The sequence below is a fragment of the Mobula birostris genome, chromosome 8 (genome assembly GCF_030028105.1).
Source record: "Mobula birostris isolate sMobBir1 chromosome 8, sMobBir1.hap1, whole genome shotgun sequence".
In the NCBI taxonomy this organism is placed as follows: Eukaryota; Metazoa; Chordata; class Chondrichthyes; order Myliobatiformes; family Myliobatidae; genus Mobula; species Mobula birostris.
The window spans coordinates 125,173,923-125,187,285 of record NC_092377.1 but is presented as its reverse complement, the minus strand read 5'-3'; the positions used below and the strand labels follow the sequence as shown (position 1 = coordinate 125,187,285).

Below are 13,363 nucleotides of genomic sequence, written 5' to 3'. Positions count from 1 at the left end.
GAGTCTGAAAAGCCTGAGTTATAAGGAAAGATTGAATAGGTAGGACTGTATTCTTTAAAACCATGAAGATTTGATAGAGGTATACAAAATTATGAGGGGTATAAATTGGGTAAATGCAAGCAGCTTTTTCCACTGAGGTTGGATGGGACTACAACCAGAGGTCATGGATTCAGGGTGAAAGGTGAGAAGTTTAAGGGGACCATGAGGGGAAACTTCTTCACTCAGAGGGTCTTGAGAATGTAGAATGAGCTGCCAGCGCAAGTAGTGAACTCGGTTTCAACGTTTAAGAGAAGTTTTGAGAGGTACATGGTTAGTAGGGGTATGGAGGGCTGTGATCCTGGTGCAGGTCAATGGGAGTAGGCAGTTTAAATTGTTTCAGCACTGACTAGATGGGCCAAAGGGTCTGTTTCTGTGCTGTACTTCTCTATGACTCTATGAGTAATGAGATGACCAGAAGGAAACACAATACTCCATCCAGAGCTGAACACAATACTCCAACTAGAACTGAACACAATACTCCACGTGTGGTCCAACCAGGGTTTTATAGAGCTGCAACATTATCTTGCAGCTCTTGAACCCGATCCCCTGACTGCTCTCTTAATAACCCTCTCACCTTCCCGCAGCTTTCAGGGATCTATGAGTGTTGTCTGCCCTAATGCAGGTACGGACAGCAGTCAGGAGAGGAAAGAGCATGGGGGTGTTCGTCGACAGTTGGAGATAGAGAGGAGTGCCTCACTCCTATTCCCACAGAGGGGAATGGCCCCTGGAACACCATGTACTGTTATGGTCTCCATCACTGAGGAAGGTCAGACTCCCTTCTGGTGGGGAACTGGTGAACATTTGTCAGACCAATTGCTGGGACGGTGGTGTTGGGTGGGTGGGGGGAAGTTGTTTTGAGAGATCAATTAGATTGGGACATGTGGTCCCCTAGAATACAGAAGGAGAATGGGGTGGAGGGAGTCTCATTTTTCTAACAGGGAAAAATACAGGAAGTTTACTCCAGGGATAAGAGAGGCATGGAATGGGAAGGGGTTTCTTCACCCCAGCGGTGGGGAACCTTGGACATTTCTCCTCTCCCCAACCCCCAGAGCTTGGTCAGGGGGGAAATGCAAGACTGAGAGAATTAGGAGATGAAGGAGAGGTTTAGTACAGGGGGCCTGGGGACTGATCAGCTGGGATCTCGCTGCAGGGAGGAATGGTGGGGAGGGCCGAATTGCCTGCTGACAGTTTCAGTTCCTCATCTTTTAGCACCCTCGAGAGGGGAGAGGGGAGAGTAAAGGGGAGGATGGGATGTCCACAGCCAACTCTGGTGTGAGACGCTGCCGGAGAGGCTGGTGGAAACAGATAAATCTATCTGTCCCCCCACCAAACAAACCTTCTCTGTGCAATGGATCTCCAACTCTCTCCCCTCCCTCTCTAGCCCTGTTCTATCTTCCCCCCGCCACCCCACCAACCTGATCTTTTCAGTACAGTGGCTCCCCCACACTCTCCCCTCCCTCTCTACCCCTGCACTGTCTCTCCCCCTCATGTGGTGTCCCCACCCTATGTCCCCCACTTTCCCTCTCCTGACACATTTCACACATTCTCCCTATCCTCTACCACCACACTCTCCAGCCTCACATTCCCCTTCCAGCCCAGCTCCCCTCCCTCTCCCCACATTCTCTCATCCCTCTGCCCCACCCTGTCCTCCCCCTCTCCTCTCACCCTCTCCCCTCTCACTACCCACACCCTCTCCCCTCACTCCTCCTACACCTCTCCCCACTTTTCTCCTACCCTCTCCCCTCCCTCTCCTCCCCCTCCTCTTTCTCTCCTCTCACCCTCTCGCCTCTGTCTCCTCCCACTCTCTCCCCTCTCACTATCCCACCCTTCCTTCTCACTCCTCCTACACCTCTCCCTCTCTCCTCCCACCCTCTCCCCTCCCTCTCCTCCCAACTCTCCCCTCTGTCTCCTTCCACCTTCTCCCCCACCTCTTTGTCTCGTTCCTTCTTCCTCCTTCCCTCCCTCATTCTCACTCGTCTCTCTCTCTGCCTTTCTCTCTCATTCCATTCCTCCCTTCTTCTCTCTCTATACCCTCATGGTCTCTGACTCCCCTATTCTCTTCCCTCCTGTGTCTCTCATTCCCTCACTCTCTGCTCTCCCTCATTCTCCCTCTTCTCCAGAGAAGCTCTTGGGCTGCAGTCGCAGATGTGAGGGGTTGCCCGAGGCGACCTCTGTCAGAGAGGGGCAAAGAGAGAGGGAGGGAGAGACAGAGGGGATAAGAGTACAAGGGAAGGCGGGAGAGAGAGTGGACGGGACGGGAGGAGGAAGAGGAGGAGGGAAAGGGGGATTTATTATTTGGTTAATTATTATTAATAGCTTTGTTGAATGCACAGTATGTCCTCTTGTGCACACTGGTTGTTTGAATGACTTTGTACGTAGTTTTCCATTGATTCTATTGTATTTATTTACATCTTCTCTTGCTGCCGTAAAATGAATCTCAGGGTAGCATGTGGTGACATATATGTACTTGGGACATAAATTTATGTTAAACTTTCTTTATTTTGTAATTTATATTTTATTGAAGTTCATCATCAAACACACATTTCCATAAGATGTATTTCAGGTACTGTACATATATATCATATTGTCATATTTGTCACAAATTTCCACACAATATTTATCTGAGCTACACACTCATAGAAAGGAGAGGAAAGATAGAACAATCAAAAGAAGAAAACTATGTACAAAGTAGGGAGTGATCTTTTTTTTACAACACATTCATTGACTTGTGAGAATAAAATCAGGCCTATCAGGTGTTAGGAGAAACTCAGTTACAGAGAAAGGTTGAATAGGTTAGGACTTTATTCCCTGGAGTGTAGAAGAATGATGGGAGATTTGATAGAGGTATATAAAATTATGATGGGTATAGACAGAGTGAATGCAAGCAGGCTTTTTCCACTGAGGCAAGGGGAGAAAAAAACCAGAGGACATGGGTTAAGGGTGAGGGGGGAAAAGTTTAAAGGGAACATTAGGGGGGGTTTCTTCACACAGAGAGTGGTGGGAGTGTGGAATGAGCTGCCAGATGAGGTGGTAAATGCGGGTTCTTTTTTAATACTTAAGAATAAATTGGACAGATACATGGATGGGAGGTGTATGGAGGGATATGGTCCGTGTACAGGTCAGTGGGACTAGGCAGAAAATAGTTCGGCACAGCCAAGGGCCAAAAGGCCTGTTTCTGTGCTGTAGTTTTTCTATGGTTTCTATGGTTTCTAGGTAGTTAAACCATTTTTCTCAGTATGAATCCAATTATTGCAACTTATGATTAACAGATGCTGTTATCTTCTCCATTTTGTAAATGTCCATTGCAATTTCCATCCATAAATTTAAAGTTGGGCTCTCCTGTGATGACCATTTCCTGGTAAGCATCTTTTTACCAGCCACTAGCAGTATACTCATTAAATATTTATCTCTTTTCAACCATTCTACAGGTATATACCCAAAATATATGGTCTTAGTCTCTAAGGGTATTTCACATTTAAAGATGTCTTGTAGGGTATTATGTATCCCACTCCAATAGTCTTTGATAACGGGGCATTCCTAGAAAATATGATAATAGTTTGCATTTTGATTTCCACAATTTCTCCAGCAAACAGGGAGGTGTCTATCATAATGGGATTTCTGAGAGGGTGTAATAAAATATCTTATCAAGTTTTTCCACCCGAACTCCCTCCATTTCTGTGAACTGGTACACTTCCATTGATACCTCCATATTATTGTCCATTCTTCCTCAGATATTATTATCCATCCTTCCTTCTCCCATTTTGTTTTAATGTATGAAGTTGAATGTGTTTTAAGATTTGACAAACCCTTATACATGCTTGAAATGATTCTACTACAGTTGTCTGAATTATATGCTTTTCTAAATAGCTCTATCAAACATGTACTTACCTTGGTTACATTTTTAACCGTCCTATTAACATACTGTCGCACCTGTAAATACAGATAAAATTTTTGTTTTTCGAATAAGTGTTTCTCTTTGAGCATTTCAAAACGGAACAGTGTTCATTCTTTCATTATATTGCAAATAGCTGTTATTCCTTTAGCTGCCCAGTCCTTAAATCTAGCATCCAGGTTATTTGGCATAAAATCCGAGTCATATGCACACCATTTAAGAATCGCAATGTCTCTCTCTAGTTTATATTCTTTTATAATAGTTTTCCATATTTTAAGAGTCCATTTTACCCCTGAGTTATCAATAGTATTTATGTAACTTTGTAGGTTGTTGTCAGCCAAAATTGCCTTTATGGAGATGGAAAGTATCCTCTCCTCAATGTCTTTCCATTGAGTGTCTAAGAGAAGGTAGGCCCCATCCCCCATTTTCCATGGCTAATTGCAAAGTTTTGAGACAGACTCTAGGCCTTATAGCTTGCCATATATATCTTGACAGCATCTTGTTCCATTTATTGAATTGATTTTGGTTAATCCCTATTGGTAGGGTCTGAAAGAGATATAGTAGTCTGGGAAGTATATTCATTTTAATAGATTCAATCCTTGAACATAGAACATAGAATAGCACAGCAGATTACAGGCCCTTCGGCCCACAATGTTGTGCCGACCCTCAAACTCTGCCTCCCATATAACCCCCCCCCACCTTAAATTCCCCCATAAACCTGTCTAGTAGTCTCTTAAACTTCATGAGTGTATCTGCCTCCACTACTGACTCAGGCAGTGCATTCCACGCACCAACCACTCTGAGTAAAAAACCTTCCTCTAATATTCCCCTTGAACTTTCCACCCCTTACCTTAAAGCCATGTCCTCTTGTATTGAGCAGTGGTGCCCTGGGGAAGAGGCGCTGGCTATCCACTCTATCTATTCCTCTTATTATCTTGTACACCTCTATCATGTCTCCTCTCATCCTCCTTCTCTCCAAAGAGTAAAGCCCTAGCTCCCTTAATCTCTGATCAGAATGCTCTCTAAACCAGGCAGCATCCTGGTATATCTCCTCTGTACCCTTTCTAATGCTTCCACATCCTTCCTATAGTGAGGCAACCAGAACTGGACACAGTACTCCAATTGTGGCCTAACCAGAGTTTTATAGAGCTGCATCATTACGTTGTGACTCATAAACTCTATCCCTCGACTTATGAAAGCTAACACCCCATAAGCTTTCTTAACTACCCTATCCACCTGTGAGGCAACTTTCAGGGATCTGTGGACATGAACCCCCAGATTGAACTCCAGGTTGAACCCCATCTGCCACTTCTCAGCCCACTTCTGCATCCTATCAATGTCTCTCTGCGATCTTCCACAATCCTCTACACTATCTACAACACCACCGCCAACCTTTGTGTTGTCTGCAAACTTGCCAACCCACGTCAGTCTTGAACTGAGACCAAGAAAAGGAATTAGGTTTCATATTGTTATATCTTCATTAATTCTTTTATATATAGGCTGATCATTGCATTCTGTTAATTTTGCCAAATCTTTTGGCATAATGATGTCCAAATATTTGACAGACTCTGTTTGCTATGCCCAAGGATATCTACTTTCAATTTCTATTGGTGGGCAATAGTTATATAGAAGTAGTTGGGTTTTATCTATGTTGATCTTGTATCCTGATAGTTGTCCATATTGTTCAAATGATTGCATCACTTTAGGTAAAGAGTATGTTGGTTGCCCTGGATAGATCCGCGTAACAGACCAATTTATACTCTGTCCCTTTAATAATAATTCCCCTGATATCTTCATTTTGTCTGATGTGTTGAGCTAATGGTTGCAGATATAATGCAAAGAGTAGTGGTGACTATGCTCAACTCTGTCTCGTGCTCCATGTTAAACTTTCAAACACATCTGTGTTTTACCACTTCCTCTTGCAGTCCGGTCCAGATATCAGCCTCGCTGCCTGTGTAAAATAATTGCACCTCAGATCCGCTTTAAACTGCCTTGTCTCACCTCTCCCCACTGCCCTCTCAGAAACCAGAACGTAGAACAGTGCAGCACGGGAGAGGCCCAGTTCACTTGTGATGAAAGGTATTGTCTACCCTTTCTACAGCTCTCGTTATCTCGGTTATATAACCAAAGTCTTGGCTTCCACAGCCACCCGTGACCAGATTCACCACTCTCTGGCTAAAGAAATTCCTCCTCAATTCTGTCCTTGTATTCTGAGGCTGTGTGTTCTGGCCCAGACTCTCCCACTGTAGGAAACACAGTGTCTATGCCTTTCAATGTTCAGTAGGTTTTGATGAGATCACCCCCTCAGCCTTCTAAACTCCAGAGCGTACAGGCCCAGAGCCATCAATAGTGCCCCATGCATTAACCCTTTCATTGCCAGAATCATTCTCATGAACATTCTCTGGACTCTCTCCAAACAGGGAGATGTATCTAACCCTGGCGAGGATGGGGATGGAGGGAGGCGCAGTTGAAAGGAAGACAAATGTAAACTGAAACTGAGAGGTTTGGGAAGCGAGGAGGGGAGGTTCAATGTGTTAAGTTTGCTGAAAGTGGCAGAGAAAGTGGTTAAGAAGTTGACAGGATGCTGGTTTTATAAATAGTTTACAGAACTAAGATGGTGAAGGAGGTACAGGAGACACTAGTTCTGCAAACATGTGCATAGTGTTGGTGCAGGGGTTTTGGCTGCCTGGTCAGCAGAAAGTGCCATTAGCTGCTACTGACCATCACTGTGGCACTTGTATGTGCCCAGAACAAAGAAGCAGGCAGGAAAATTCATTGTGGACACTACACACCCTGCAAACTGCCTTTTCCGAAAGTTCCATCTGAAAATGCTTATAGGGCGATTAAAGCAAAAACCTTCATGCAAACAAGGTGAGCACGGTAGTGTAGTGGTTAGTGTGACGCTTCACAGCACCAGCAACAAGGATTCAATTCTCACTGCTGTCTGTAAGGAGTTTGTACGCTCTCTCCATGACCCTGTAAGTTCTCTCCCGGTGTTCCATTTCCTCCCACATTCCAAAGACATACAGATTAGGGATAGTAAGGCTTTCTGGCATGGGAAGAGGCTATTCTGCCCATCACCTTCCTGCAGGCAGAATAGCCCCTGCCCATGTCAAAGAGTCATACTATTCCTTTCTTTCTTTTTTAATCTTTTTATTAATTTCAAAATATAGAAACAAAACATAGCAATAATACAGATAATATGAGATGTATTGTTACATTTAAAAAAAGAGTAATTGAAAAACCAAATAGTGGAAATTACCAAAACTCCCATACATGTAGAACTGATCACGGATAATACAAAGCAAAAAAAAAAGGAAAAAGACAAAAAAAAAGAAAAAAAAACCCATCCCAAAAGAAAAAAAACTAAACTAAACTAAAAGACTTGGGCAAAACTAACAACTTAAAAATGGAAAAGAAGAAAACCTCAGCGTCGACACCTCCACTCCCCTCCAACAACAGTACAGAGAAATAAAACCAGTTTGGAAATGATCAAATTACATCAAATGAAAATGCTGAATAAATGGCCTCCAAATTTTTTCAAACTTAATAGAAGGGTCATAAACTGCACTTCTAATTTTCTCCAAATTCAGACACACCATAGTTTGTGAAAACCAATGAAATACTGTAGGAGGGTTGATCTCTTTCCAATTCAACAAGATGGACCTTCTAGCTATTAAAGTAAGAAATGTGATCATCCTTCGTGATGAAGAGGTTAAATTATTTGAGTCTATCATTGGTAATCCAAAGATAGCAGTAATTGGATGAGGTTGTAAGTCTAGATTTAGGACCGTTGAAATAATATCAAAAATATCTTTCCAATATTTCTCCAACAAGGGACATGACCAAAACATGTGAGTTAAAGAAGCAATCTCAGACTGGCATCTGTCACATATTGGATTATTATAAGAGTAATAACGAGATAGTTTATCTTTGGACATATAAGCCCTGTGAACTACTTTAAACTGTATCAACCTATGCTTAGCACATACAGAGGATGAATTCACCAACTGAAGAATTTTTTCCCATTTTTCAGTCGGTATATTAATCTCAAGTTCTCTTTCCCAGTCAGCTTTAATTTTATTGGAGGCATCAGGACATAAATTCATAATTATATTATATACAGTTGCTATTACACCTTTCTGAGAAAGATTTAAGTCTAAGATTTTTTCCAAAGTGTCCATTAGATATGGGTGTGGAAAATTAGGAGAGACAGTAATTAAAAAGTTTCTAATCTGTAAATATCTAAAAAAGTGAGATCTGGGTAAGTTATATTTATTAGAAAGTTGATCAAAAGACATAAAACAGTTATCCAAAAATAAATCGCGAAAAGATATTATACCTTTGGTTTTCCAATCAAAGTAAGCTTGATCCATCATGGAAGGTTGAAAAAGAAAATTTGATATAATGGGACTTGCTAGAATGAATTGATTAAACCCAAAAAATCTTTGGAATTGAAACCATATACGTAAAGTATGTTTAACTATTGGGTTATTCATTTGTTTATATGATTTAAAAGAAGTAAAAGGAAGTAAAGTTCCTAAAACCGAACCCAAGGAAAACCCTTGTAATGAATTAGATTCAAGATTTACCCAATGAGGGTTTAAAGATGCGTCCAAATCTTGTAGCCAAAATTTTAAATATCGAATATTAATTGCCCAATAATAGAATCTAAAATTTGGGAGGGCAAGTCCCCCCTCCTTCTTGGATTTCTGTAAATATCTTTTACCTAACCTAGGATTTTTATTCTGCCAAATATATGAGGAAATTTTTGAATCTACATTATCAAAAAAAGATTTTGGGATAAAAATTGGAACCGATTGAAATATATACAAAAATTTAGGCAAAATGATCATCTTAATATCGTTAACCCGACCAATCAAAGACAAAGAGATTGGGGACCATTTGGTAAATAAAAGTTTAATCTGATCAATTAAAGGTAAAAAATTAGCTTTAAATAAATCTTTATATTTTTTGGTAATTGTTATCCCTAAGTATATAAATGAATCAGTAACCAATTTAAATGGTAAACGTCCATAAATAGGTACATGCTTATTTAAAGGGAATAATTCACTCTTACTAAGATTCAATTTGTAACCAGAAGAGTTACTAAATTGAGCTAACAGATCTAAGATAGCAGAAATTGACTTCTCCGGGTTAGAGATATATAACAACAAATCATCTGCATATAATGATAGTTTATGTATTTCATTTCCACGGGTAATACCAACAATATTTGGCGAGTCACGGATAGCAATTGCTAAAGGTTCAAGAGCAATATTAAATAGTAAAGGACTAAGAGGGCAACCTTGCCTAGTACCGCGAAAAAGACGAAAAAAAGATCTATAATTATTTGTACAGACCGAGGCTACCGGGGAGTAATATAACAATTTAATCCAAGATATAAATGTCAAATTAAAATTAAATTTCTCAAGAACATTAAATAAATAAGGCCATTCAACTCTGTCAAAGGCTTTCTCAGCATCTAATGAGATAATACATTCCGGGGTAGTAAGTGAGGGGGTATAAACAATATTCATTAACCTCCTAATATTAAAAGATGAATAGCGATTTTTGATGAATCCGGTTTGATCCATGGAAATAATTTAAGGTAACACCTTCTCCAGTCTAGTAGCTAGAATTTTTGAAAAAAATTTTGAATCTACATTCAGAAGAGATATCGGTCTGTAGGATGCACAATCCGTAGGGTCTTTATTCTTTTTAAGAATTAAGGAAATAGAGGCTTCATAAAATGATTGTGGTAATTTACCTAAACTAATTGCTTCCTTAAATATTCTAGACAACTTAGAAGAAAGAATGGAGGAAAAAAATTTTAAAAATTCCACTGTAAACCCATCGGGACCGGGTGCTTTACCGGAATTTAATGATGAGATTGCAGTTATTATTTCTTCCTCTGAAATGGAAGTTCCTAATGATAGGCAATCTTCGGGAGATAGTTTTGGAAAACTCAATTTACTTAAAAAATCATGCATGAAATTAGGATCATGAGGAAAATCAGAATGATATAAAGAGGTATAAAATTCTTGAAAGGTTTGGTTTATCCCAACATGATCAACTGTGAAAGTATCATCCTGTTTGCGGATCTTAGTAATTTGACGTTTAACCGAATCAAATTTCAATTGGTTAGCCAGTAATTTACCCGATTTATCACTATGAATATAAAAATCACTTCTAGTTCTCATTAATTGATTTTCGATCAAGGATGTTAATAATAAGCTATGTTCCAATTGGAGTTCAACTCTGTGTTTGTACAGCTCCTTGCTAGGAGAAATAGCATATTTTTTTATCAACTTCTTTAATTTTATCAACCAGTAATACGTCTTTTCAAACCGGTCGAATAGGAAATAATCTGACCACGCATATAAGCTTTAAAGGCGTCCCAAACAGTTCCGTTGGAAACTTCATCTGTAGTATTAGTTGAAAAGAAGAAATCAATCTGCTCCTTTATAAATTTGACAAAGTCCTGATCTTGAAGCAAAATAGGGTTAAATCGCCATTGTCTGGTAGTACAAAAGGTATCCATTAACTTGATGGAAAGTTTCAATGGAGCATGATCTGAAATAGCAATAATGTCATAATTACAATCAACTACATATGGAATCAAACGAGAGTCAATCAGGAAATAATCAATTCGAGAAAAAGAACGGTGAACATGTGAAAAAAAGGAGAATTCCTTATCATTTGGATGTAGAAATCTCCAAATTTCTGAAATCCCAGCATCCAACATAAAAGAGTTGATAATAGTAGCCGACTTATTCGGTAAAGCCGGACTACTTGTGGATCTATCCAACATGGGATTCAAACATAAATTAAAATCACCGCCCATTATCAACATATACTCGTTTAAATTAGGAAGGGAAGTAAGTAAATGTTTAAAGAATTCAGGATAATCCACATTCGGAGTGTAAACATTAATCATAGCGACCTTTTTATTAAAAAGTACCCCTGTAATTAACAGAAATCTGCCATTAGGATCTGAAATGATGTCTTGATGAATGAATGTAATTGAGGGATCAATAAAAATTGAAACGCCTTTAATTTTGGCTTGAGCATTTGAGTGGTATTGTTTGTCTTTCCAAAACTTAAAGAAGCGTTGACTGTCCTCTTTCCTTACATGAGTCTCTTGAGCAAAGATAATAATGAGCATTCAGTCTTTGGAATATTTTGAAAATCTTTTTCCGTTTTATTGGATGGTTTAAACCATTTGTATTCCAAGAGACAAAATTAATAGAATGAGCCATAACTAAAAATTAACCCTTTGGTGAGTAAGGGGGTTAACCATAATGTGAGCTCATGAAATCGGAAGAGGAATACATGATTAGAGAGGAACCGGAAACCCCGACACTGGGGACATCTTTGTAGTTCTGAATCAGCCCAATAGAAAATATTAAAAAAGAAAAAGACCACCCCCTCCCCCAACCCCAAATAGAAACCCGAACTGAGCCAGAGAAGGCTGAAAAAAGCGCTAACTAATACTAACTTTAACCCCATTTCTGCAGGGGGCAACTCCAAAAATATATGTTAGATAAGTGACTTCCCAAAGACTAATATGTGAAAAATAAACGGTATTGTAAATTAGTCTCCATAGTAAAATTTACTAAAATATATAAAATAAAAGAAACCAGTATCAGTGCATATAATTAGTTAATTATAAACGAGTGATACCAATGTCAGGCTCATAATGAGATTGGAACAGGAAGCTCGGTCACCATCACCATCCACGTAGAGTGTGAGTAACCCACACCATCCCTGCTGGGCACCCAGTTATCACTTGATATTCCGCTGTTCTGTTGCCCCGGGGATTTCTGAAGTCAGGAACTCCAGTATCCTCAGGATAGAGTTGTAGAGAGGACGCACCGCGCTGTGGGAGGGAGGTCAAGAGAGAGCCGCGTAGGAGAGAGTGGACAGAAGACACTGTGAGAGGGGGTGAGCAGGGAGCCCCGTAGGAAGGAGTGAGGAGGGAACGCTGTGGGAGGGCGATGAGGAGGGAATGCTGTGGGAAGGGAGTGAGGAGGAAATGCTGTGGGAGGGGGTGAGGAGAAAACACTGTTGGTGGGGGTGAGGAAGGAACACTCTGGCAGCAAGTGATAAGGAGGAACACTGGAGGAAGGGCAGTGAGGAGGAATTGCTGTGGTAGTGAGTGTTGAGGAGGGAGCATTGTGGGAGGTGCAGTGAGGAGGGTGTGCTGTGGGAGGGGCAGTGAGGAGGGAGCGCTATTGGAGGAAGTAGTGTGGGAGGAGTGCTGTGGGAGGGAGCAGTGAGGAGGAATCGCTGTGGAAGGGAGTGGTGAGGAGGGAGCGCTGTGGGAGGAGCAGTGAGGAGGGAGCGTTATTGGAGGAAGTGGTGTGGGAGGAGCGCTGTGGGAGGGAGCAATGAGGAGGGAGTGCTGGGGAAGGGCAGTGGGAGGGAGATCTGTAGCAGGGAGTGGTGAGGAGGGAGCACTGTGGGAAGGGCACTGAAGAGGAAGTGTTGTGGGAGGTGCAATGAGAAGGGAACACTGTAGGAAGGATGAAAGAAGAATTGTGGAATAAGTGAAGAGGAGGGAGCCTCATGCTACCCATGGGAGCTTCAACTTGTGTTTAACTGCAGGCGTGTGTTGGGGTGGTCCCCAGAGTGTATGATGGGATGGTGACAAGGGAGCTTCACTCTGTGTCTAACTCCAGGAGTATGTGATAGGACGGTGTGGAGGGAGCTTCACTCTGTGTCTGACCCTGGGAGTGCGGGATGGGACAGTGTGGAAGGAGCTTCGCACTGTGTCTGACCCCAGGAGTGTGTGATCGGACAGTGTGGAAGGAGCTTCATAAGAACATAAGAACATAAGAAATAGGAGCAGGAGTCGGCCATCCAGCCCATCGAGCCTGCCCCGCCATTCAGTAAGATCATGGCTGATCTGTGCATAAACTCAGCTCCAGCTACCTGCCTTTTCCCCATAACCCTTAATTCCCTTACTATGTAAAAAACTATCTAACAGCTTCTTACATATATTTAGTGAAGAAACCTCAACTGCTTCTCTGGGCAGAGAATTCCACAGATTCACCACTCTCTGGGAAAAATAGTTTCTCCTCATCTCTGTCCTAAATCTTACTCCCCTGAATCTTGAGGCAATGTCCCCTAGTTCTGGTCTCACCTACCAATGGAAACATTTTCCTACTTGTATCTTATCTATCCCTTTCAAAATTTTGTATGTTTCTATAAAATCCCTTCTCATTCTTTTGAACTCCCGAGAGTATAGTCCCAGGCAACTCAATCTCTCCTAATAAGTTAACCACTTCATTCCTGGAATCGACCTGGTGAACCTCGACTGCACTGCCTCCAAAGCCAGTATATCTTCCCTCAAGTATGGAGACCAGAACTGCACACAGTACTCCAGGTGCGGTCGCACCAGTATCCTGTACAGTTTCAGCATGACCT

At 41.3% G+C, this 13,363-nt stretch overlaps 2 protein-coding genes and 1 pseudogene across 5 annotated transcripts in view; all 3 read left to right on the top strand.

Moving 5' to 3' along the window:
* LOC140202052 (myelin-associated glycoprotein-like) overlaps positions 1-13,363 on the top strand; it is a 565,622-nt gene that overhangs the window by 153,434 nt on the left and 398,825 nt on the right.
* The window catches only part of LOC140201967 (high affinity cGMP-specific 3',5'-cyclic phosphodiesterase 9A-like), a 173,118-nt pseudogene that overhangs the window by 35,890 nt on the left and 123,865 nt on the right, over positions 1-13,363 (top strand).
* The window catches only part of LOC140202312 (B-cell receptor CD22-like), a 32,547-nt gene that overhangs the window by 2,230 nt on the left and 16,954 nt on the right, over positions 1-13,363 (top strand). Inside the window, exon 1 of one of the 4 annotated variants that reach the window (XM_072267214.1) lies at positions 5,976-6,010. The exons of the other annotated variants lie outside the window; for them this stretch is intronic. Coding sequence (XP_072123315.1) covers positions 6,004-6,010 — 7 coding nt within the window. The 5' untranslated portion in view covers positions 5,976-6,003. Of the gene's footprint in view, positions 1-5,975; positions 6,011-13,363 lie in introns of those variants that run through there. 4 annotated transcript variants of the gene reach the window in all.